This window comes from Vidua macroura, chromosome 10 (genome assembly GCF_024509145.1).
Source record: "Vidua macroura isolate BioBank_ID:100142 chromosome 10, ASM2450914v1, whole genome shotgun sequence".
In the NCBI taxonomy this organism is placed as follows: Eukaryota; Metazoa; Chordata; class Aves; order Passeriformes; family Viduidae; genus Vidua; species Vidua macroura.
Window position 1 is genome coordinate 5,864,891 of NC_071580.1, and position 26,176 is coordinate 5,891,066.

General features: G+C 37.0%; 1 protein-coding gene across 1 annotated transcript in view; it reads left to right on the top strand.

The window, feature by feature from the left end:
• The window catches only part of NAALADL2 (N-acetylated alpha-linked acidic dipeptidase like 2), a 416,276-nt gene that overhangs the window by 276,162 nt on the left and 113,938 nt on the right, over positions 1–26,176 (top strand). The window contains exon 7 of the mRNA XM_053986839.1: positions 1,047–1,197. Within this exon, the coding sequence (XP_053842814.1) occupies positions 1,047–1,197 (151 nt within the window). The remainder of the gene's footprint in view (positions 1–1,046; positions 1,198–26,176) is intronic.

Consider the following 26,176-nt stretch of genomic DNA (forward strand, 5'->3'; position numbering starts at 1 on the left):
ATACATACACAAGATGAAAAAGAAGGTTCTAAAACATAGAAGGAGGGGGACAATTGAACTGAGAAACAGAGGTGTAGCAAAAAGTCCTCAGGTTTCTGTGAGATCAAGAGTTGTGTAGAAACATCATATACCTGCAGTTATTCCTCAGATCATTTGGAGTCATTTGGAAAGTCATCAGAGAGCAGCCCAGTGAATAGTAAGATAATTCTTAAATATCTGAATTACTTCTGTCTGAAAAATTAATATAGCTTTGTATCAGTGAGTAGTCTTCAGTCAATTCCAAATATGCAGAGCATTACCCAGAAAGGTCATCTCATGTCATGGGGGTATGTGCCACATTACAGTTTGATTTCGGCCATTTTGGAATAAAATCCTCTTATTTTTCAGTTCTCTATGAAAGAAAAAAACTGAGGTTTTCCAGTCAAAAAAGCTGCTGCAGGTTATGGTACTTGGATGCTTTTGTCCTTGACTTTGGGGAAGTTTGCCTGATATTCTGGCCCAGATCTGTGGGTATTTGGAAACTCTAATTGCTAGTTGCAACTCAATCTTTGATGTTCTAATGAGACAAAATAAAAGCTATTTGTCTGACAGGAGGCAGATCCAAACATTTGGGTAAGATAGACTGGAGTTTTAAATTTAATTTTATTTTTTTAAATGTTCTGTAAACTCCTGTTTTCTCTCTTAACTGAAGAGTAACTGTGTCCAGAAATCCTGATGCAGTGTAGGCAAACATTCAGTATGTGCTGTGTCCTTGAAGAGGTAAACCAAGCAAGAACATCTTACAGATAGCAACGTGAAAAATAGGGAAGGTCAACTCAAGATGTTTTAGTGATATTATTTTCCAAACTGAGGCATTTTCAGGGTGGTGTTTATATCACAGGTAAACCTGTTAAGGAGCTACAAGTGGCAGTGCAGCTTGGTACAGAGCAGTCTGTGGTGAGAACGTGGTGCATGGGAAAGCCTCTGTCTCAGCAGTAATTAAAAACTAATGATGTGTTCTGACACTGCTGTTGTTAATGGTCACCTGTGTTGCTTTGTTCCCTCAGCTTTCTCTGCTGGAAGGTGCAGGGTTTGGTGGTGTTCTTGTTTACACTGATCCTTGTGACTTGCCAAAGACTGCAGACCTTGCTGATAAAGCTTTTGTGGTCTCCTTGAACAGCGGGGGAGATCCATCCACGCCTGGTTATGCCAGTATTGGTAAGTACTGGTCAGGGCTTAGACACTTAATGTGCATTTTAATTCTCTGTAGATTGTAAGTATGGGAGTTAAAACACTCAACTAAATCTTGCTGGAAAGAGAGGCTCTGAGTAAGGAAACACTGTGTAATGCAGCACGGCTTAGAGGATGGAATCCAGTCTCAAAAGTGCTTTAAATTCTTGGCACAAAGTCTGCACTCTCAATACTTTATTGTGCTTTGTATTTGAGTATTCACACACTGAACCATTATTGTTACCTGCTTATTCTTACCCCATGAACAAAAGCCAAGACTGTGAAGTACTGATCCTGTGGAGCATTTTCCACAAGATCTGTCCCCACTGAAAGAATTATTCTCATCATTCTGTCTTCCTCTTTCATAGTATCAGAAATTAAAACTTTTGGTCAGTAGGTGCAAGTGAAATGTCATTAGATATTTATATTTTTAAAGTATTAAGAGAAAATAATGTTTATATGCTACTATCACTTGAATAGGATGTGTTCATTTAGCTGTGCCCAGATAGACTTGGTTATTAATAATGCTTCTCTAAATACATGTATTTATGAAAGATGGGAAATAGGAAATTGATTTCACAGAACAACATCATCTTCTATAATTTTACTTGGGGTATTTTTGAAGCAATGTTAACAATAAATAGAAGCAGCAGCGTATTTGACTTGTATGTGCTGCTTAAATCTCCATTCTGGCAGTTCAGTGAAGGTGTGTTCTGCTTCTCTGCAGCTTTTTCAGCTTTACAGCCCTTTTTACTATCTAACTATTTGGAAATGTATTAAGCAGCAGTCTATGAGTTTGTGACAAGGCTTCATCAAGAATATTTTGTCCAGTTACTGGCTCAGACATCTAAAGTTTGACTTGAATTGGCACTAAATCAACTGAGGCAACGTGGAGATACGTCATGCCTAGAATGGCAGAAAATAGAAATATTTGCCTGGTTGTCAAAGAAGGGTGTTAGCTATTCACAGCATGAATGCCTTGACAGCTCAGTGGGAAAGAAATTGCACATTTTCTCAGTGTCTCAGTGTACCTGACCCAGTGTTCTTAAAAGTGCCCTGGGAGCTACAGAGGTAAATATAACACTCTTCAAGCTTTATTCTTGCTCATTTCATGGAGCTATTTGAAAAACAGTTTGTGGTGTCTCTGTCTGGCTGACTCTTTAATGTTTTATTTACCCTACATGAAAAGTAAAGCTAATTAAAACAGATACACCAACATAAAGATGCCACTTCAGTGTTTAAACCTTATGTGTTAGTTTTCTGTCAGTAAATGATCTCGTCTGCAGTGTGCATTCCAATCTCCAGTTTAGGAAAGAGAAGCTTAATTATATGGACAATGGTGTTACAAGTGCATTGATGGTTTCTGGTAGAAGCCTTAGTGTGTCTTGTCTGTGGTTTTAAATCTCTGCAACATTCATAGGCAGGAGCAGGTTATCATGCTTAAGATCATTTATATTTTGATTATTGAATGCTGTGATGAGCTGGAAAGAGCTCAAAGGAATATTTGAGAAAACCCTTTTGTTTATGGTTTTGTCACTGGAAGGTAGATCAGATGGAAGTAATTCCTGTGCTTCTGATGATGATTTTGCTTCTCTGGGGACTGTGAATTGACTTGCTTAGAGGTAGCTCATGCCTGGGACAGACACAAATACATCTGGAGTGCGGGCTTTTCCCTGGGGGTGCCCTTGGATGTACAGTAGTTAAACTGCCTAGTGTGGAATAAAAGAGCCAGAGAGCCCGGGCTGCCCCTTTCACTTTGATTCACAGAGTGTAATAAGCACTACAAGAGATTTTATTGGAAGCTCCTGCCTAAGTTATTGGCATATCTTTGACACCATCTGCACTTCACACTTTGCCAGAAGAACTGTTACTATCACAATCTCGATGCTGCTCCTACTAGCATTCTCCCTTTTACTGGGAAATTCCTGGTAGGATGAGTGATCCAAAGCTAGTCTTGTACTTGGTGAATAAAAGGTAGGAAACTTGGATTTTTGTGCTGCTGCCTTTGTTTCTTTGTTTACAATATATTGTACATTCTAAAAAACTCTGTTCTTTTAGTCTGAAAACAAAGCATCAGAGTACTGGAATGCTTCAGTATTTTCCTAAGAAAAAAAGTCTTTAGGAAATGGTATAATTTACAGATCTTTTCTCAAAGTTGACAACATTTTAAAATGGGATTTATGTAATAGTTCAGAGAGAATTTTGGCGTTCTCATGAGGTTTCAGCTCACATTTTCTGTTTCATGAAGATTAAATGCTGCAGTTCTGCATATGAATCATCTCGAATGTATAGAAATAGCTTGAGGATGGGTTTGAGATGCCAACTACCTATGAGCAGAATGATTTTATTGATCTCTGTTTAACAAAGGGGAAAAAGTAATGATGAGAAGTGGAAGTGAATAGCACTTACGTGAAAGTTTCTGCAGCTCTGTTTCGTAATTTAATTCTTCTGTTCTTAAGACTCTTCCAGTCCTAAGTCCTATCAGTCCTGAAACAATCATAGGATCCTTTGTGAGCATCATTTCTCTCTCTGTGATTCTGACTGCCAAAGACTAGTGTCCTTCATTTTTAGAAATCTTTCTTCTGTGTTCCTGCTTTTGAAATGAACTAGATCCAGGGGTTGGAACTCAAGGAAATAATCATACAGGATTAAGAAGCTTGATGAGGAAATGTGAGACTTGTGTAGCAAAAATTGTCTTGAAAACAAAGTTTAGAAGAATAGTTTAAAACTTGAGTGCTTTCCCCATCTAGTTTTCTTTTTCCATTTTGACTTTTTGACTGCTGCACTTCCTTTCACCCACCTTCGTATGACAGACACATATTAGGTTTCTCCATTACTAGACTTCAGAGCTGTTTCAAATCAAATTTGTTTCCATACAGGAAATGGCTCAGTAAACAAAAATATGGATAGAATCTATTTGTCAATCCTACTATGTAAATAGAAAAGTGGCACTGTGATAAGCACTAAGCACCCTGCCCATGAGATAAGGTGCCTCATAATAGAATCCCTATCTGTGCAGAGGGGGAATAGAAATTATTTCATGAAGAGTTCAGATGGCATCATAGAAAATACTGTGAGCTTTAAAATGCTGAAATATAACAGCTGTAAAATACAATCTTATGGTATCAGCTGGAGTTTGAAGTGTAATGTTGTTTTAGAGAATTGTTATGCAGAGGTTATAACAGTGAAAAAAGGGGTGTGTTTGGAAGTAATGCATGGTTCAGGTTATGGTTAACAGATGGTGATGTGAGCCATAGTACAGGAATTTGGGTGAAAAAATTAGTGACACAGGAAATGTGTGGTGTCCTTAGAATTGTGAATAGTGAGCATGATTCAGACAGAAGAATTGGCATGAGCATTCCTCAAACATTGCTAATAGGATTTGATCTCAGAGGCAGGGACAAGAAAGGCAAGGAATTGTTAAGGATTTGATCCACTGCAGGCCACAGCTGAGGCCAGCAGCAAAGTCAGTGATGCCTCTGGAAGTGTATTTAAGAAGGGACAAGGTTGCTGGACAGGCAGGGGAGTGAAACTGAGCCTGGAAAAGGGCAGGATGACAGTGCTGTTCTAATCTTTTTGGGTTTGTTTCTCACTGTCCAAATCTATTTTAACTGGCAGTTGTTGACACTGTTTTGCCCATGGTGGTAATTGATAAGTGATCTCTCTGTCTTTACCCTGATCAATGATCTTTTCCATCTTGCTTTGCTCTTACCCTGTGGAATAGGGATGATGAGAGCGTGGCTGGGTAGGGTCTGGGAGCTGGCCAAGGTTTACCCACCACACTCAGTTCAACAAAATTTAAACACCCAATATGCATTGTAAAAACCCCGTGACATTTAGCTCTTTAGAAATGTGCCATTCTTGAATTAAGCTTAGCCAGTTCTTCTACAGCAACCACGGGGAACTGCTGCCACTGCTTGGAGTGTGGATAAGTGGGTGCTTGCTGCCATGGAAGTGTGTGCCTGTTTATTTTTCAGTCAGCCCTGTGATTCTGTAGGTTTAGGAGTGCCCTGCCTAATACCTGAGTTTGTCCTTTCTGTCCTTTACTTCATGATATTTTACTCCTCTGAAGCCAGCAGCTGAGCAGAAGTTAGCTGGAAAATAGAACGTTGTGTAATGGTTTTAACCATGCATATGCAACATATGTTCTAAGATGGTTTGTTATAAATCATCATGACTTTTTACAAGATGTCCTTAGCCCTGGTTTGTCTCTTCTTTTTGAAAACAAAACACAGTCACAATAATATATTTGCTATGCTTGCCTCTGCAGCTGTGGAAATGATTCTGGGAATATTTTTTTCTTTTCTTCTTCAAAATTTGTGTTTGCTTTCTGCTAATAACATTGGATAAATGAAATACAAAGATAATTTGTTGTAACATGACTGTCTACAGTCAAGTTTCTGTGCACTGTGTTTTGATTTTCCTTGAAGACAGATTGAAGCTGAGGAGAAAGAAAAGCTAAAGTTCGATATTACAGTTTAGGTGTGTGTATATTTGTTTACATGTACTCTTGATCATTTTATTTTGGGTTTATGACATAATTTCAGTAGTTGCCATAAAAAACACAGAGTTTATCAGACCAACTACACTGCTCCATCTGATATACTGTTATTTTCTGTATGAACAAAAATCAGTGCTAATGCAATAGAGAGGTAAATCTTTGGAAAATACTGCCCTTTGAATTGTGAATGCAGCAGGTAATAATTTCTAAAGATTTTCAATAATATCTGTAGCAGGAATGGTTCAAGATGTGTCTAAATCCATGATCTGCCTCTTGAGATTTTTCAGGATATAATAAAGCAAGTAAGTTTCTATGTAAGTATCAAATTATATGCTCTGAGATTTTTGGATTTGTGGGTTTTAGTTTTTAGTTTTACCTCCTGTCTGGCTTTCAGTTAGGTTTGCATGTATTTAAAACTGAAAGAATTAGTTGGACATTGAGATAGTTTAGGCTCACAGGTTTGAGTGTCTGGACCTCTGCATTGCATATCAGATATCACTTTATCTTCTACTAAGCTGCCTATATTTTTTTCTTGTAAGCAAATTTGAATTGAAAACATTGTGATTTTATTAATTAGAGTATTAGAAGAAGAGAGGAGAAATCACTGGCAATGATACTGGAATAGCTTGCTAGCACTGTTTTTATTATTTGACTTTTGCAAATGCCATCATGAAACATATGGTCAAAACTTCCCTCAGTTTCAAGCAGAAAGTTATTAAAAATTTTGAATTTGTAAGAGAAATGGAATGTACAAGTGATGAAGACCAGATTATTTGAAAACAACAAATCAGCACTTCCTATGCTGCAAAATTAGCTCAGTGGAAAACATAATGACTGAATTCTTCCTGATGCCTTATAAGTTGCAGAGGACTTCTCAATGTTTTCGACATTTCAGACTGTTTCAAACTACAACTAAACAGCTGTGACTCACTACAGAATGTTTTCCAGTGAAGCTGCTTTTCCTCTCATCCAGCAAAAATAACATTTTAAATGGAGTCCAGATTAGACTTTTGAAGCTGCCCAACTCACAAGTGAATTTAGAATATTTGAATCTTTTGTGCAGTCATGATTGCAATGAATCCTGCCATAGCTTTACTGACATACTTCAGCCCAGCATAATTTGTGCAAGTGAGCTGATTTATTATGTGCTCACAAAACAGCAAACATCACTGCATGGCAGTGAACCCAGCTGGTGTCTTGGAATCCGCTGCTGCAGAGTCTGGTTGGAATCAGTTTTCTTTGCACAAATTTGGGATGGGAGGCTCCTTTTTATGGACCACGTGCTCTGTGGCCACTTTGCTACTTGACACCCTTCTCTGGCATTATTGTGTTTTTCCTTGGCTTTGTAGGCTCCAAAACTCTGATTGTAGTATTGTAACAGAACAACCTCAGTGTGCTATGCCTATCTTTCCTGTATTTCTAATAGTTGAGTCTAATTATCACCTTCCTTTCATTGCAGGCAATATATTGTACAGTCTAAAAAAATTATACTTGCCAGAATTTAAGATTCCCTACAAATAAGATTGTTAAGACAGTTTTATTTTAAAACTGGCTGTTCATTTTTTAATGAAAGGTTAAGTTAAATTAAAAGAAATTCCGGGTGGCAAAATATTTTTGTGAATTTTAGCTGCATTTAGTGTTTTATTAAGTGTTAATTTACTTTTGTACTCAGAAAGGAGATTTTGAAAAGATGTTAATTTTTTATTAATTTTTTTTTATTTTTCTATGTAAAAGTTTATAAAATATAGGGAAGAGGTAAAAGAGTTATGTGCTTGAAAAATTTGAACATTTTGGACCCAACTCACTGTAAGTTGTGCCTTTTTCTAATTGATTTTGTATGTACAAAGCAAGTTTTTGAAGAAGACTCTGTTTTATTCAAGCGTGCTACTAAGATGATGTATCAGAGAAAATGACAGGTATTTCTGGCAGGTTATTATCTATACATAATTATTAATGGTGATGTAATTGCCAGAAACACGACTCATAGTGCAGACTCTGGTCAGATTCAACATTAATTCTGTCCAAAAGGGAAAAACGTCAGAACCAGAATAGATACACCCCTCACAGGAAGATAAAGCAGATTTTATATCTATATATTTATACACACACACACACATACACACACACACATATATATATATATATATATATATGGAATTGTGTTTCCTTATAAAGCTTGCCCATCTTTCTCATACATTTGTAAGTGTCTGTATTACCGTGATGTTTTATCCTCCCTCCTGTGCTGAAGCTGGGATACCACAATGTAACTCTTACATGCTGCAGCCAGAACCTGCAAGTACACCTGCACAGCAGCAAGAGCACCATAAAGTCAGCTGGCTGATTGTTTAAGCAATTAAAGATATAATTACTTTTATAACTGAATTTTTTTCCTAGTGCTGTTTGAATACTGAAAGCCAGACTAAACCAAACCATCTTTAACATGACTTGATCTCTGTTCCAGCCCACTACTTTACCATATCCAGCAGCTGCAAAAAAAAAAAAAAAAAGATAATAGCACCTCTTCCTACTTTCAGACAGGTAGGAACTCCCCCAAAAGAAAACCTAATCATCTTGAAATGGAGATGTGGAAAATATTTCATTGTTGCATAAACGAGTACTATCATATTCTATAGTATTCATCTGCAGAGCTCTGAAAGACATAAGTAATTCACTGCAGTTTGGGTTTGGCCAATTTTCCAAACCATTTTGGTTTTGTTGGGGTTTGTTTTGGATTTTTTTTTTTTTTTTTTTTAATTTGACTTGCAATGTTTTCCTTTCAGAGACAGAAAACTGCTCTGCCCAGGGGAACTGGGAAGAGGTGGTGTGGGTGGGAAGGAGGAAGGGGTTGATTTCAGTGACTGTGTGCTCCAGGGTGTGGTGGATCATGGAGTGCCTGGGATGTCCCTGATCCTGGTGGCAGTAAAGGGGTTGCAGGAGAAAAGAATTGCATGATACTTGAGCTTGACAAGGGACCTGAGGAGATTGTTGAAGGACCAGGCACATGCTCAAAGCAGAGTCACCTACAGCAAGTTTCCTGGGTAGTTTTCCAGTTGGGTTTTGAGCATCTCCAAGCACATGTACAACCTTATTGAGTCCTTGATTACTGTTACCATGAAATAGGTTGTTTTTTTTTTTTTTCTGTTAAGGGGAATTTCCTGTATTTCAGTTTGTGCCTGTTGACCCTCCTCCGTTCCCTGAACACCTCTGAAGAACAAACTGGCTCCAGTCTTCCACATCCCCATCAATTATTTACACACTTTGATGAGATTCCCCACAAGTCTTCTTTGTTCAAGAGTAAACAATTCTGTGTCTCTCAAATTCTCTTTATAAGTCAAATGCTCCATTCCATTAGTCAGCTTCTCTTCCCATCACCATGAACTTTCTAAGCTCTTTATGATCTCAGTGTGGCATCCATGAGCTCCCTCATCACTCAGGGTTCCCAGGCCAGCAGGGCTGATGAATGAATTCACATTTTCCTCTAGCTAGTGTTCTCTTAAGCTCTTTGTTCAACCTTTCAGCTGCTCAGTATCACAACCTACCTTTCCTGCAGTTTGGGTGGTGAGGGTTCCTTAGGTATGGCAGAATGTAGCCTTGGAAAATCCATTTGGATGGGGAAGAATTGAGGAATCATGTCCAGTGGTGATAGGAGTGAGTGTAGACAATTGCCTAAATTCACTCAGCATGAGTGGAGGTGTGGAGGCCTTCACACTTAAGGGGCTTTAGATGAATTTACAAAGTACAGGGCTCCTTGCTGTAAGAGACTGCATCAGGTTTGATCCAAATGTGTTCTTTCCTCTGCAGAAACAATTTAAAATGTTCTGGTGTTTGCTCTGTGCACACGTGGAGATTCATTTTGGGAAGGGGCTAGTGCTGGAAAAAAACACCCTGAGTGCTGGAAAAAACACCAAGGGTCAGCTGTGCAATATCAGAGAATTTCATACCAGTGTGTGACAAGGAGGCAGTCACAGCTCACCACACTGGTTTCTTCAGTGCTCTAGGATTATCCTGAATGCAGAGTGCCCATCAATATGTGCTGTGTGATGGGTGCAATGCCAGAGTGAGAAACCATTGGTAGAGGCTTTTGTTTTCCTGATATGTCTTTCATGTGCAGAACCAGGTAATGAAAATGATTTTGATAAACCTGTGAAACTTTGAGAACTGTTTCGGTTTCAGTTAAGAAAAGCATTTGCACAAAGTGTGTGTAACTTCCAATACTTTTATATAGTAATTTTACATAGCTGACAGGTGGGTCTGTTGAGTTAATAAAACAAAAAAAAGAGTGAAGCCCCTTGGGTTATTTAAAACCTCATTGATGTCATAGATCTTTTAGCATAATAATATAATGATTTGCATATTTATTTAAAATATTGTGCTATAGGGACCACCCTTTACAAAATATATAATGAAAAAATTAGGCAGTTTGTGCTGCCTAACTTGCAGAGAATTTTTTTTTCTTCTAGCAGATGTCAGCTAAAGCTGACACGTGGTGACAGTCTATTCCTTTCTGGTATAATGCTCATAAAAGAGACTAAATTTAGTACAGCTCGCTTACTCATGTTTTAAAATGCCTAGGTTTGTTGCATTTTTTTTCTTGATTCCCAAGCATCAGTGGTCTTTCAGCTAGTTCACTGAGTGATTTCTGCCAAGCCTAGTTTAATCCATGACTGCAAGGGATTTTCAGCAGTATTTAGCGTACTCTGGAAGAACTGAACCACACATTGCCAAGCCTTTTGCAGTTACAATGTGGGCAGTAGTAATTTTTGTATTGTATAAAATCCATTGTCCTTACTGTAGCAGTAAATTAGATGTAAAGGTGAGGTAAAACTAAGAATTAATTCCCTTTTAGGTTACTCTGCTCCCTCCCAAAACTGCTGCAATAGATATGTCTTTGAGTTTGGCTGGTAAAGGGCAAAATATTTCTCTGGACCAGCAGTGGAATGTGCTGCTAATCCACTGAAAAATGAGATACACCTGGTATGGACTTTCTTGAGGAATGTTCCCCTGAAAGGGAATACAGGCTTTGCAAAGATAGCGTGAGTGGAAAATGTCTTGAGTTAACATCAGGTGTCTTGTGTAAGGAGAGTTGTATAAATGTTATCTGGGTCATTTAATTGAAGTATTTTTGGGTTTTGTCTTTTTTTTTTTTTTTTTTTTTTTTTCATTAGATGCTCTTACCTCCTTTGTATATTAGTATTCTCATTTTGAAGTGAAAGCTTTACTTTCTGAGCATCAGGATACTGTAGGAAGTGTCTTGCATCAAAGAGCAGCTTGGCTGCTGTCTAATACATAAGTTCAAAAAAAAAAAAAAATTCCAAAACAGAACACAAATGAGGAAGACATGCATGGATTTTAAGTAGGTGTCATAACTGCTGGGCATCACTCATGCTTTTTGTGTAATTTTTGGTTTTTAATACAACACACCAAAGCCTGGTAAAGAGCTATGCTGAAAGGACTTAGGCAGGAGCACTAGTCTGGTCAACAATGTTTTCCAGAAGTTACAGCTTCCGTTTTATTTTTTGAGTTTCTGGCAATTTCATCTTAAACAAAATACATCTGTGTTTATAGAGTCTGGGTTTATCCTCTGATTTACCCAAAGGACCTGTAATTGTGAACTGTGAAGCCCTAATTTAGGAATCAGTGCTTTAAGATAAGATTTAGGTACATCTCTCATTTGCTTTGTAGGATGAAAAGTTGAATTGCAAATCCTGTAATAGATTTACAAATCCTAAAGCATATGTAGAAATACTGCAAGAGGCTTACAAATTGTAACATAAGTCTTAATAAAGTAGTTTTTAGCTACACAAATCTATACTCATTTCTAAGTTAAAATCTCTGTGATCCTGGCAGAGATCATTATTGAATTTTAATATCTTTCCTGTTTTTGGGTCAGGTTCTTTCAGTTTTGTTTCTACAGGACTTATGTTTATTAAAATACTTTGTGTCAATTACTCACTCCTTTAACTTCATGGAATAAAAAAAAAAAAATTAGACTGAAGTTTCCATTAATAGAAGCTGCTACAAAAACTGTTCCCTGATGGTTCTTTTCCAGCAGAAAAGGACCAATGAAACTTGTACGAAAGTGCTGTGATTCTGTAAGATGTTCTTCTCCTGGCTTGCACACCTCACCATGGGTCAGCTTCTGAACAGACATCTTAATGTCTTGCCTTGCCTTAAGATGAAAAAAATCCTGTCTTTCATTTTTCATTGTTATTTTCTTGTTGAGTATTTGAGTACAGTGAGCACCTGATTTACTGCTGGGTGGGCAGACCCTGGAGCAGATTGCACAGGGAGTTTCTTTCCCAGAGAAGATTCCCAGAAAGCTGCTCTTGAGCTGCTTTATCCGACACTGCTTTGAGCAGGTTGGGCTGGGTGCTCTCCTGGGTGCTCTCCAACCTCAGCTGTGATTCTGTATCAGGGAACTCAAATTTTGAATAAATTCAGCCTGACAGCTGGTTTTTTTGCTGACACAGGTATTAGGATGAAGTAACAGTGTAAGGGAGCTCTGGATGGCCTAAAAGAACCTGGGAACTGTGACATGAAGCCAGAAAGCCCCAGAGCTGTTACACCTTACAGTGTTCTCCCTTAGAGCCCAGCTGGTCAGTGCACACTGTGTGCAACACTTGTGGAAAAGGTGTCTGGGGGATTGGAAAGAAAACAAATTACTGGACTAAATAAAAGAAGCATGGCCTGAACTGCACGTTTTTTTTCACAGTTAAGATCTGACCCAAAGCATTAATCAACAGAATGAGATGTTCATTTTAACTAAAACTCAGCTTCTTTTTTATTTTTCTTTTCTTTTGAAACAACTATTATATTGTATTATTTGAATCAACTGTTTTTATCAGCTATGCTGTATGATTAATTTCCTGATTTCCACTCTTGATCCATAGTTTCAGGACATTAGTCTCTGTGAGGACAAAGAAGGGTGTGCTTTGTGTGTTGGTGGTATGCAGCCATTTAAATTAAAACAGGGGAGAACTTCTATGGCACCTGGTGTAAATGGCAGTGGAAGAAGTGACTGATCCATCTGATTTAACATGTCCATCTATTGCAATTACAGCAATGGCAAGTTTTCATTTGTGTCCCAATCTAAAGGATAAAAATAGCAGTAATTGTCAGAATGGGAAGAAGCAGTGAATGTTTTGTGTGCTTTAACTTTAAGGAGAGAATTGGATGGATGAAATGTGGGTATTTACATTGTTACAGTCTGTACATTGCAGGCATTAAAGAAGATCTTTCACACAGTGCTGTGCAATGAGGAAGATGACAGGATCAAATCTAATTTCAGGGGTTTCATTAAGTAGTTCATGACATGTAAGAAATACATTTGTCAGTTCTCTGTCATATTCTGCAACTCTTAATGATATTGGTTTTTTCCCTTACTTTAAGGAATGGTCTTGAGAGTTCATAAGCAGTTTTTGAGAGTGCTGAAGGAGGCACAGCATCATCTAGTCAGATTCACCACTTGGGTTTTCTGAAATATGGGATTGCTTGTGTATCAATATGGATCAGTTGTGTATGTCAGGATCTGCAGATACACAAATGTTTACAGCTGCTTTGCTTAATTAAACTGGGTCTGATAGTCCAGCAGAGCTGAGCTGATGCACTGATATACCAATAACTGGGTGTGATAAGAAGGCAGGTATCCTCATGTTAATTGGGTTTTACTTGCTAAACATGACTTTGCAATACCCAGATTCCCTGTCTTCCAGCAGGACTCCAGTCACCTACTGCTTGTTCACTGAAGAATTAAATTGTTGGAATTACTGTTTCTTTGTCTCTTAGAAAAACTTCAAAAGGCTAATGGATAACCTGTGTAGCAAATTGATGTGCATTTTATACACACTTTATCTAGGAAGCTTTGCAAGTAAAGAAAAAATCCTATTTTGGACATTTATTGACTTTTTCATGTCATTTTTCTGACAAGTTTAATGCTTAATTATTGGTTGTCAAATGTTTAAAGAACAAATGTTGAGATTTGGAATTCTTGAACAGAAGAGATATTACTGCCCCTGTTTTCTGAGTTGTGCAGGGAAATGCACAGAGCTTAAGTCCCAACTGTAAAGTTAGTTAAGAGACACACACTGAATTCTGGGTTCATTCATTTTTCCCACAGGAATATTCTGCTTTTCTTTTGCACTCCCTTTGGTTTATTTGCTGTGTGAATGTAAAGACAGTGCATTTTAGTGGAAATTACAATAATAATGTTCTGTGTGATTAATTAAAACAAATTTTAAAAATTTATCTTAAAATACAGATTTTCCAAAGCTGTTTAGACACAATCCTGAGTAATGTGCTTTGGGGAGACCCTGCTTGAGCAGGGAAGTTGGACTAGATGACCTTGGGTGGATCCTTTCCAACCTCACCATTTCTGTCATTCTTTGAAGGTAAATCAGTTGTAAGAGATGTCTTCATGACACAGATATCATTGAAAATGTATTAGTTTTAGCTTAGTAAAAATATTTATAGAGGGGAGAGGTTTAATATTTTAGTAATTATTATAATAGAAATTGCCTCAAACTCAAACGTGTTGTATCTGTCATTTGTGACACTGAATTTAAACTCTTTTTGAAAGTCTTATCCTGCCAGGGGAAAAAAAAAGAATAAAGCAGAGGGAGTAAAAGAAATGAATGTTTAAATAAATCCCCATAAAACATCCAGACATAGACCTGAGGCACTGATGTGTCCTGGACTAGATTTTGATGTGAGCATGTTTCTGTTCCAAATATGAAAACATGGATTTCCCTTTAGCTAAAAGCTGATGGATTTTTTCATATATCCAGTCTTAAATAAGGTAGGAGAAAGTCTTTGGCCTTAAATTTAAGTGATGAAAAGGATGGTTTATTTTTAGCTCCTACTGAACTGCATTAGTAGAATTTACCAAGCAATATTTGGTATGATTTAAGGCTTGAGGAAGCACTTTTGCAGCTGAATTACTTTCTTGTTCTAACTGTAATTGTGCCCGTACATTGCATTTCTGACTGGGTCTGGGTGCTAATTTGAGTACTCCTGCCTATGGTGATTTGAGTGTGAGACCAATTAGAAGCACAAATGGGTAATTAGTGCTCCAGTATGTTTAGGCAGTGTATAGCAATGTCACCTACTTCTGTTTCAGGCTCTCCCTTCCTTGGTGCTGTCCTTTGTTTCAGATGTAGAAGTCACTTCTGGAGGGAGTGTGTTGGACGAAATACATGTTGCAGCTTCTAATGTTGCCTTCTGATATTGCCTTCTCAATACTGGTAGATAATGATGCTCCAGTTGTTGTGGAGTGCTTCCCAAAAAATGCTGATGACTCTTCAGTCCATTGATCTGATTGAGGCTGGTGGCTGTGCAACATCTTGCATGTGCAGTTTGCAAAACCCAAGCTTTATTCAGTAAATTGTCCTCAACAAGAGACTGTGAATGTTCTAATTGCAGAGACTGACTTGCCCATCCAGAAAAGAAGTTCAGTTCACAGGGCATCTCTGCACTTACTTGAACTAAAGAGAGGAAGGAAGAGCCTGACTCCTGTGGAAGGAAAGGTTCAGTTTCAGAAATGTCAGGGCTGAGAATATCAGGCCAGTGACTTCTGTGTCCCATTGATGGTGTCCTTCTGTTATGCTTGCATCAGTCATTTTCTTTGAATTATCATCTGATGTCTTTTATTTTTGTGTTGATAAAGAAAACAATAATGTTCCCACTGTTAAATACTTGCTATAGATTACATCCTCCCTACCTTTTTTCAGTTCCTTTGTTACATTTTACCCATCTGCTGGAATTTTTAGTCTGGGGGCTTGCAGTTGGAACAATAGTCCAGCTGAGACTTTGTGTGCTTGAATAACTGAGCTGTGAATGTACCTCATGTAGGGTATTCACACTGCTTATTTGGGATGAAAACTTATTTATGTGTATGTGAGGGTACAGCAGCCAATTTTGCTTAGGAAACAGGTAATATGTATGCTTGGATATTTCTTTTTTTTTTCATTATCACTATTTAAAAGATGCCCTTCAAAAACTTGTCCACATATTATTGGGTTTCCTTAGATTTAATAAAAGAGTAGAGCTAGTGGGTGTACTAATTGTACAGCATATTATTAATACTGGAAATCCTAGATAATTACTGGAAAACTTGATCATTAATGAGTGCTTTTAAATGCATTTATAGTTCAGTCATGACAATGGTAGATGTTAGAGCATGTCAGGGACATGTGTTTTTCATATATTTATACCGAGATAGTACTGAGAACTTGAGTTCTTTTCTTCCTCACTGTAATCCTTGTTGTCCTTTACTACTTCACACATTGAAAGTCAACAAATTGGCTCCTTCAAATCTCTACACATTCTATCGAGGAAGCTAAATCAAAAGTGTGTTAATTTTATACTTATAATATTATTGCCTTCTGTTAAACTTTTTTTTTAAGGCAAAAATTCCCGCTTTAGAAGGGCTGAGGTGTTTACCAGGAGTCCTTTTAGTTGGTCTGATATGTTCAAGCCCTTATGTACTCACTGGAAAACTGGGGTGCATTTTATAAAAGCCCAAATACTGAGGAGTGAAGATTTATGCTCCAAACTAACATGAGATTAAATGCTCCTTCTTCCAAATTGTGGCTGAAAAAACAACTGTGTTACATATAAAAAGTGTTTGCAAAGGTTGTTATCGTATTTAATGAAAAATGAAAAGGAGTAACTTCTTAGTCAACAAAGATTAATTTATGAAGTAAAAATTTTAGGAAGCACCTGCCATTTCTTTTTTAGGATAAAAATAATGGAGAAGTTTCTAGAACTGGAGATACAGTCTAAAGTTCTGAGCATTTTAAAGTTTTTTTGGCTTTTGCTGTTGAATTGGGAGTCAGAATTTTGTCGGAATTTTCCACCTCTGAACTGCTGCAAGGTCAAGTTAATAGAGATAAAAAATGTCACATCTGTGTAGCTGGTGCAACAGCATTTCTGAAAATGATTTGAAGTTGGGTGTTCGGGAATTAATTCAATTTGCCAGTGCATGTCCACACATCCTCCTCCACTGTCATTACCTCTGCTTATATTATTTTCTCTATTATCATACAGGGCCTGTCTTCCCTTAGGATTAGATACTATTTCTGTGAAGATTTAGTAAAATCCCACTAAAATACAGAGGGGCCTCCTTCTTTTCCCTTGGAAGAAGTTGTTGATATATATACTTCAACGACAGCTATATTTTTATTTTTTAGTCTAATGCTCAAACACGATTTTGTCTACAGCTGACTGATTTTTGCTGCACACATATTTCACCATTAGCACTGGAAAACATTTTGCACTGTATCCATCCATCCATCTATCCATCCATCCATCCATCCATCCATCCATCCATCCATCCATCCATCCATCTCCTGGTGGGGCCTGCAGTATTTACTTCAGAAAGGAACAGTAATCTGTAGGACCTGGCTAAACTCCTTGGGATCTCGTTAGCAGCCAAACTGATGTCTAAATTAGCCTCTCTCTGAGCAAGCAAAATTTAAGCTGAATTTCGCCCTTCCTTATTCTGCTTTCTTGTTTGTGTCTAAAACTTCTTCCTGTGACCATTAGGAAGACCTGAGGGAGAGAAGGCTCATTTTAACCTGTCATTATGAACATTTTGCTATTTGTTGTCCCTTGCTTGGTATTGTTTGTAGACCAAGCCCCACAATTGTTTGAAAGAGAATCTTCAGTTGGGTAATAGGAGAATTCTCTGTTGAAATGGCCAGCTTCCTCTGCTATTCCTACTACTTTGATCTTCACTTACTTTTATATTCAATGACTATTATTTTTTAAGAAATAATACTATTAATACTATCCTAGAGGTGAACTACTATCCAAATGCATATCTTTATTATGAATGAAAAGATAATTTTTATATAGTTTTTTTTTTCCCTAATGCAAGAGCAGTAATTCTTTTGTTAATCTCAGTGAAATTTGTATTTTATACTTGTGCAGAAAAAATCTCTGAATTGTTTTTGTAAATTGTATGTTTTTATTCAGAGATGCTGAACTCAGGTGTTGGAGGAAAGGGAAAATTATACCTGGTAGTGGGGCTGTGATGGTGCAAGATAAACTCAATCCCTTGCTTTAGGAAGGAACAGCTGTAGAGATCCACATCTCACATTTTGGGCAGTGTTTGAATGCTTTGCCATGTTCCTGTTTAGCCATGGGAACTGGTTTTTATCTGTAAACTATTTATTAAGAACCCTGCCTATTTATGAGAAGGGTGTATATAGCTCTTGACCACATTAGGGGTAGTGATGCTATTAGTTTGTAATAATTTTGATGTATGAGAAGCATTATTCCAGAGCTCCTAGGAATGAAAAAAAATGTTTTGATATCAGCAGATATTTTGATGTTTTGATATCAGATTAATTAATTTTCTATTAATTAATAATTAATTTTCTATTAATTAATAATTATGTTAATTAATAGGTGCATAATGAATGCTTCAGTGTCTTCTGAGTGTGTGAATTTTAGAACGTAGTGTCTGATAAAGATCTTTAAAAAACATCAAGCATCAAGCGATGTCTGTATTAATATGTTTTATTCAAGTCCTTTATATTTCAGTGACATTACTTCGGAAAAAAAACAAAACAGAAAACAGCAACTGCTTGGTAATTCATCCTAATGAGCACAGATAACATAGGAAAGTATTTTAGCATTGCACATTAGCACTTGATTGCTTGAAATCCTGCTTCAAAATCACACATAGATTTAGTGTGAGTAATACCAATATGTCACAATGCACAATATTGCAAAACAATTAACAACTCCAACTTTACTCAGCGAACTTAGCATTTGAAAGCAACCTGAAAAGAAGTTGGATTTTGGAAGTACCAAACAGATGTATTATTGTAATATAATTCACTGCAGTTAATAATTTTAGAAGTGTGGTGGAGTTCTTGCCTGAGTATCAACCACAGAGTAATTACATACATGTAGAGCACCACATAAAGGTATTTAACTCAAGGTTTTGAAATATGATTAGCAACTCAGCATCATTTTCAGAAAATACTTTATGTCCTTATTTAATTGAAGGTTAAAGTACTTTTTGAAAAGAAACATTCTTTGAAATATTTTAGGCTAAACAACATACTTTCAGTTGTGTTTTTAGTATCTTAACCTGAGAATGTTAATTTGAACATTTCTTCAGTAAGCCATAAGCGGGTGTAAAGTGGCTGCAGTAAAATTTTGATAGTTTGCAGTAATAAATGATCTGATCCTGTCACTGTGAACATACATTCAGGTTATATGGATCTTCTAACACAAAATAGTACAGTAATACCTGGACAAGAAGCATTAACTGTCTTAATGCATAATATTATGTTTATATTTGGGGTCAGATGTTCAGCAAGAGTTATCTTTTAAATTTATGTGCCATTGGGTCCATCTGAAGTAAGCAAGGGATGATGAATTACTGAGAGACTTTGGGTTGAAGCTCTGAGAGCCTGACAGCCTCTCAATAGGAGAACAGAGGGAAAAAATCTTACTATGGGGTAAGTTAGGAAAACATTTCTTATGTGACATGTTAGAAACTATAGCTGTTACAGGGAGGTTATGTAATCTTATTTTTTATTATTTATTTATTTATTTAAAGAAAAGTTCCTTCTAAATTGAACGCATGGCAAACAGGAAGGTGACTATTACACAATTGAAGGTAGGTCTGGATGATTTGTCTTTGAAGTGAAATGAATCAGAAACTTGCACTGCTTTTGAAGTCTTGAATTCCTTTCCTGCAGGTGTTTACCACTGTAAAAGCTTTGACAACAATTTCTGCCATTGTTACTTGAATAAAATGCTTTTAAGAGAGCATTTAGATTACACTTTGAACTGGAAGAGGCATAAATATATATAAAAGTCTCTATTGTCAGTATGTTTTCTATTAGCCAGCCTGTCAAATAACTAAGCTTGACTCAACTCTGGGCTTTACTTAAAAGCTCATTCATATGAGTATTTTTTTACTTAAAAACTTGTTAATATTCATAATTTCTAGAGGGTGAAAATCCATTTATGTTAATAAATAAACAGGTTCTAGCTGCAGATCCATGGAATACAGAGCTCTCTCTTCCTGCAATGCATTTCTAATCCATCTTCACTAAAAGTGGCAGCTTCCCTGGCATTCCTGATTTCTTTATCCTGGTGTCCTAAGCACAGTTACAGACACCTTCCAGAACTTATCTTACAAATGAATATAGGGAGCTGTGTGCTAATCCTTTGCATTAGATGCTAAAGGCAGAGTTCTATGGAAGGCTGAGTTCTGTAGATGCTGGATTATTAGTGATGGAAATGTTGCCCAAATTCATTTGGGATTCTCTTTCCACTTAAAGCCATGGCAGGAACAGGTCACATGTGAATTGGGTTGAGTGCAGAGTTCCAGCTATGCCTTCTGGTGATGTGGATCCATAGATATCTTCTTGACGTTCTTTTTAAAGTATTATTTCCTTAAAATAGTTATTGGGATTAAATACGTGATCTTGCTCTGGATCACACACATGCTCTCTCTCTTTCCAGCTGTGAGATACTACAGAGATTCTATCTCTCTCTCTCTGTGATTTCAGATCCAATGTTCACAGACATTTCTGTCTAGGTCTCCTTTTTGACCACTTTCCTTGAGATGTAATCCTTGGCCAGTCTGATTTTCCCTGCATTTTATATTACACTGACATTGGCCTTTCTGTTGATCGTGCTTGGTGTGTAGTTTAACACATATGAGGTATCTCAATGACAACTGAACTTACTGGGAGCCTTTTGTGAGTTTGGTTATTTTATAAATCTGAATCTTGCACGTTTCTTACAGCCTGTAATAATACCACTTCCTGTAATGAACCTGAGCAGAGCAGTAAATAGAGATATATTGTTTTTTGTTGAACTGGGGACTTTCAAGGGTGCTTCACTGACTTCAACCTCTTGAGGATTTTCAGGAAAATTGAAAAGTTTGTGGATACTTTTATTACTTTATGTTCTTTAAGTCACTGTCATAATTATTTATAGGTCAATTCAATGAGTGCAATTCCAATCAAGTTGCCCCAGCTTTACTCTTAGCACACAAAGATCATTGTTGGTAGCTGCTAAAAAAATTATTGTCATGGGATTGCTTTAGGGTTTGGCTAATATTATTATTGGTCTATTGAGTTATCACTAATTATTAAGTTGAGATAATTACAGTAATTTTATCAATCTGTGATTTGACAAGAGACTTCTCAGTTTAATGCCAAGTCCTTGTCCCAGAAGAGGCAGCTTTACTTTTCACAAAGCCAAACTGTGACTTGGTTTTTTCACATAATACTGTGTATTATAGTTGATTTAAAAAAAAAACTTAAAACCACATTTTTAAATAATTGCCAGAGCGGTTTGAATAAGGCCAATGCTACAATAACTAATCCATAGTACCTGTAGCTTAATTTCTTCTTGCCATTTCAAGATACATGTACACTGTTTATCAGAAATTTTTCTGTGAAATTCTAGGGCAGAATAATCCAATCAACTGTAATTGCAAGATTGACTTCGTACATAATCCAAGCCAAATAATTGTGTCTCCCATCTCGTAATTAATTTTAGAGTATGTACTGGAAATTTATTGGGTCTTGATTATCATTGGTGCTTCTGAATGAATTTTTCTAGTGTTTTGCATTTCAAACAAATACCTCCAGGTTATTAATTGTGGGTGTGTTCCATATAGATTGGCTTCATGTGCCAACCTGTGGAATCCTCTGGTGTAGCTTTCCCTGTTCTTTTTAAATTTATACAGACAGGAAGCACCACAGCTGGAAGTATCCTTGGTGTAGAACTTCATGGAGAAACACTTGAGCTAATGAGGGGTTTGTATTTATAGAAGTTGCTCTAAAGAGGCACTCAGATTTTCAGAAATTAGTCTTAATTATTTCAGACTCTTGGTTATTCAATGGACTATTTGCTTTTTCTGATCAGAGGAAATTTCCAGCTGCCGGCTGCCAGCTCTGATTCAGGTAGTTGGCTGTTGAAGTGTCAAATTATCTGACCATAATAAAAATATATAATAATAAAAATAGAAATAGCTCCTGCTGCAAGGAACAGAGAGGTTTCTAGCAGGTTGTTCAAAAGGTGCCATCTGTGTATCTCAGTGTGTTTATGGTTAAGAAATGGGTTAGGGAGGATGCATGATAGAATTTCTTACCTTGCAGGAATTCTTCCACATCAATTATGTCCTTCAGGAGCTGCCCTGAGTATGGAGTTAAATGACAGTTTCATTTTCTCCTTTGTCTCAATGAATTCCCTTTGGAAATACTTCAGGGGAAGAAGAACCTTTGTCTGCTGGGGTTCCTAATGCAAGTTCCATGCACACTGAATGTGGCCAATACGTGTCAAAAAACCCCCACAAATTTATTCCAAAACCTCTGAGGAACATTGTAAAAGATGATTTCAAGAAGCTTTTGATCTAAATGGAATGACTTTATATTTAATCAACCATTGGCATGAGATGTGTATCCTTCATAGAACACATTTTTAGTTACAGCTTGAAAAATGTGATTCCATGCAGAGCCTAAAGAGCTCATCAATATAAAGGACTTCAAGTTAAGGACTAAAAAAAAACCCACAGCAATAATTGAGTTATATTGGTGGTTACTTATAGAGATTTGTGTTGTGTTGAGGTTTTAGGAACAGAAGATAATTGTTTCATTTTATAATTCAGTAGCCAGAATACAGGGAACCAGCACTTACTAGCACATTTCCAAGCAGTGGTAGAAAAACACCACCTTTCATAGAGGAAACACACTTAAGCTAGAGGTTAACTAGTGAAATTTGAAATATTTACTTACTTAGAGTAGGAGACAGGAAAGTATTGAATAAATTTAAAAGAAAGTATAATTAAAGCAATTAATCTAAGGTAATACCATATTCTGCTCAATAAGCTCTGATGGGAAAATTATTAATGAAACAAATTTGCATATGTAGAGAAAAAATGCAATTTTGTCATTAAATTATATAGGTTTATAGATACATGAAGTTTCATCAATATAGGTCTAATACTATCTAATTATATGTACAACAACATTCTGTAAGGAAGATAAATAATAGCCTGTAGCAAATTCATATTATAATATTAAATAATTTGGGTGATTGATTGTTTCACGTTTCTTTTTTCTGTGTTTTCTCTGAGCCCATTAACACTTTCCAGGAGTCAGTGCTACTTTTTCAACTCCTACTCATAAGTAGGATTGGATTTTTGTGAGAAATGAATCAAGTAAGGGGCTGTTTTTTTTAAAAGAAGTACTTTCCTTCATTTCTGTGTTTTCTGTCTAATCAGTGCAAGCATCAGTCCTTTATACATATATGTGTCCACTTATTAAAATGTATTTATCATCTTCTCAGCAGCTGGCTTCACTCAGCACTGGTGACTGTGACTGTCAGGAAAGTAATGGAATATATTTCAATATTCCTCAATATTCCTTCTCTGTGCTTCATTCTGAGCTACGATTTCAGATCATTTTTAGAGATAATCAGGACTCTGAATTACTTAACCAGATTAAACTAAAATTGAAGAAAATTTAATTTTAATTAAAATAGAGTTGTAGCAAAGCAATAGCTCACACTTTTTCATGTAGTAAATTTTTGCTTGTTTCACAGCATTAAATTCCTTTGCCACATAATTATTGTATTGCTCTTTGTGCAAAAGCCACAAATGAAGTAAAAGCACGGTAAAAAAGATCAACTCTACTTACAGCCTAAAATAGTATTTTTGCCCTCTGGTCTGTTATTACTTAAATATTGGGCTTGTTTACTGCAGTTGAACTGCAGGCAGTGAAACTGATAGCCTGGTATTGTGTAAAGGGGTACTTGAATTTTTGCCTTAAAATGAGTAGTGATGGACAGCTCAACCGCAAAGCCACTTCTGTCTCCCTGACTGAAGTGCCCTTATGCACCAGGGTTGAGAATGAAGTGTTGACTGCATGGGAAAATCATATTTGATCTTTGAGTGGCTTTAAATATTTGTTTCTGAGCAGAAAACAGATACTTGAGGGCAAATTGCAACTTTCTTATAGCACTATTGACAGGAAATAGTTTATTATAAAGCCGTAAATGCTAGTTTGCAGTCTTGCATGAAATACAGTACCTGTGACAATAAAGAATGGTGCTACATGGTGTAGAGGCAATCACAACATGAATCATCTGTCACTTCAGCAAAACAGTGCCAATTGAATTTACAAATGTGGCATCTATTTATTTCTACCAGCACTGAGAAGGAGACGAAATGAAATGGAAGTGATGATTACTTGTGACACATTCCTTTTATGAAAATAACTTCTTTAACTCATGTTGTTGCAACAGACCATGTGTTCATTTTATTTGTGTTTCTTTCAGTGAACCATATTTCTGTATATTTCTTGGAGCTTTTACCTATCAATATGATGGAGTTGTGAGCATCTGCTACCTACAGTAGAGCTGTGGTGGTGGCTCACCAGCTTTGTGTGTCTTTGAGTAACTTCAGGCAAAAAGAACCATGGAACTGAATTGTGGCAGTAAATAGAATCAGAACATGGACTGAGGGCTAGATTATTAAACATGCTTTGACACAAGTGCTGAATGAACTTTCCAGTAATGATTAAGTGATGTAGGAGGGTGATGCTGTGCCTTTCTCATTGCAAAAAAAAATTGGTGAGGTTTGTGTTAATACAAGAGCACATCAGAGCTGTGCTGCCAGGTAAGATGGATGTGCCCAGACTCCAGGAGCACATCACTGGCAGCTGAGGGTTCTCTGGTTCACGTGACACGGGGTTGGGGTGTGTTTGCAGGCCATAAGAGTCTGTGTAGGCTCTGTGCCATCACTCTGCCCTAGTTCACAGTCACAGGAGCAGTTAGGCTTGGAGAGACCTCCAGCATCATGGAGTCCAGCCTTTGACCACCCACCATGAGCACTGACCACCTTGTCAACTAAACCTGGGTACTGAATGCCACATCCAGTCAATTCTTGGACACCTCCAGGGATGGTGACCCCACTGTCCCCATGGGCAGCCCCTTCCAGGGTCTGACCACCCTTTCAAGTGAAGAAATTCCTCCTGATGTCCAACTAATTATTGAACCAGAAGCCTGTATGAGACGATTTTACCATAATCTCCAGACACACACACAAATTATGAGTCCCAAATACCTTGACAATTCAGGTCTATGTCTGTACATCTAACTTCAGACATGTCAAGAAGTCTTGATAGATGTGGATGCTGTAGATCTTTGAAACCTTGAGATCCCATTCTTCAGAGACACGTGTAGTCCTTGGGGATGTCAGAGGAGAATAAATTTTAATAGTGAAGGGAGGATGTTAATTAGGATGTGCTCTTAAAGGGAGGATGTTTATTAGAACTGTCCACATTTATGAAGTTGTCAAGATACCACCACTGCAAATATCTGTAACTTTGATGAATAAATTAAATAAGGAATGTTGTGCTTGATAGTAACCTTTAGAATAAGCTGGTGCTCTTCTTGGTAGAGTATTTGCACATAGTTTGTTTTATGTGTCTTCCATGGACCTGCATGTTTTTAAAGTGCCAGCTCTTCTGCAGTTTCAGCTTGTGAAAACAATTTACTTGCTGCAAGTTCTTTGCTAGTACTTACTGCATTTCAGTAGCACACCTTTTATAACAACCAAGAAAATGAGAGGAGAGTTGTGTTCAGTGGTTTAGCTAAGGTGCAGTTGTTATGAAGGGCAAGATTTGCATAGGCATTTCTGTCCTTGTAAATTTTATGTTGTTCTACGTATCATTTACATTTCATTAAACTTCAGGGTAACAGTCAAAATGAAGCCATTGATTTCTTCTCCACTGCTCTTTTGGGATTCTTCTGACCTCTGCTCTTTGTAGAAATAGGAAAAAAATAGGGGAATGGATTTCCTGCTGTGGCTGTGACCTGAGTGAGCTCTGCACATTTAACACTGTGGGAAGGAACAAAGGATGGTTCTGTGTCCTTCAGATCCTCTGGCAAGACCTGAGCTGGGAAGGGAATGTTCTTTGGGGGAGCTGTAGAGGGTCTGCCCTTTTTATTCCTCTTAAAAGGAGAAGGGACTTCAGGTGAGTCAGGATAACATTTGTGTTCATTATAAACAATGCTTTGGGCCTGCCTAGGGAATGAGAAAAATCTGTGGAACTTCCCTGCTAACATTTTGCTTCTGAAATGTGATATTTCTGCAAATTAACACATGTAGAAGCAGAAAAATCTAGAACATGGTGCCTATTTTTCAGTATTTTGGTTTTGGTCCATAAAGTTCCTATTGTTTTCCATGTTCATTTTTCATTGTTGTAGCACTATCTTTGTCTTTCCATGTTTATTCTGTTATAGCATTGGATCTTTTGCAGGTCATTCTTTGTTTAAAGACCTGAGATCCCAAACACCACTAGCAGGTTCCTTCTGCATTATTTTATATGTGAATATAAGCTATCGAAAATATTTATTTCCCCCCAGAAAAAAAAAAAAAACAAAACACCTTGGTGACACTTTTTAAAATTAGTTTTAAGTAACAAT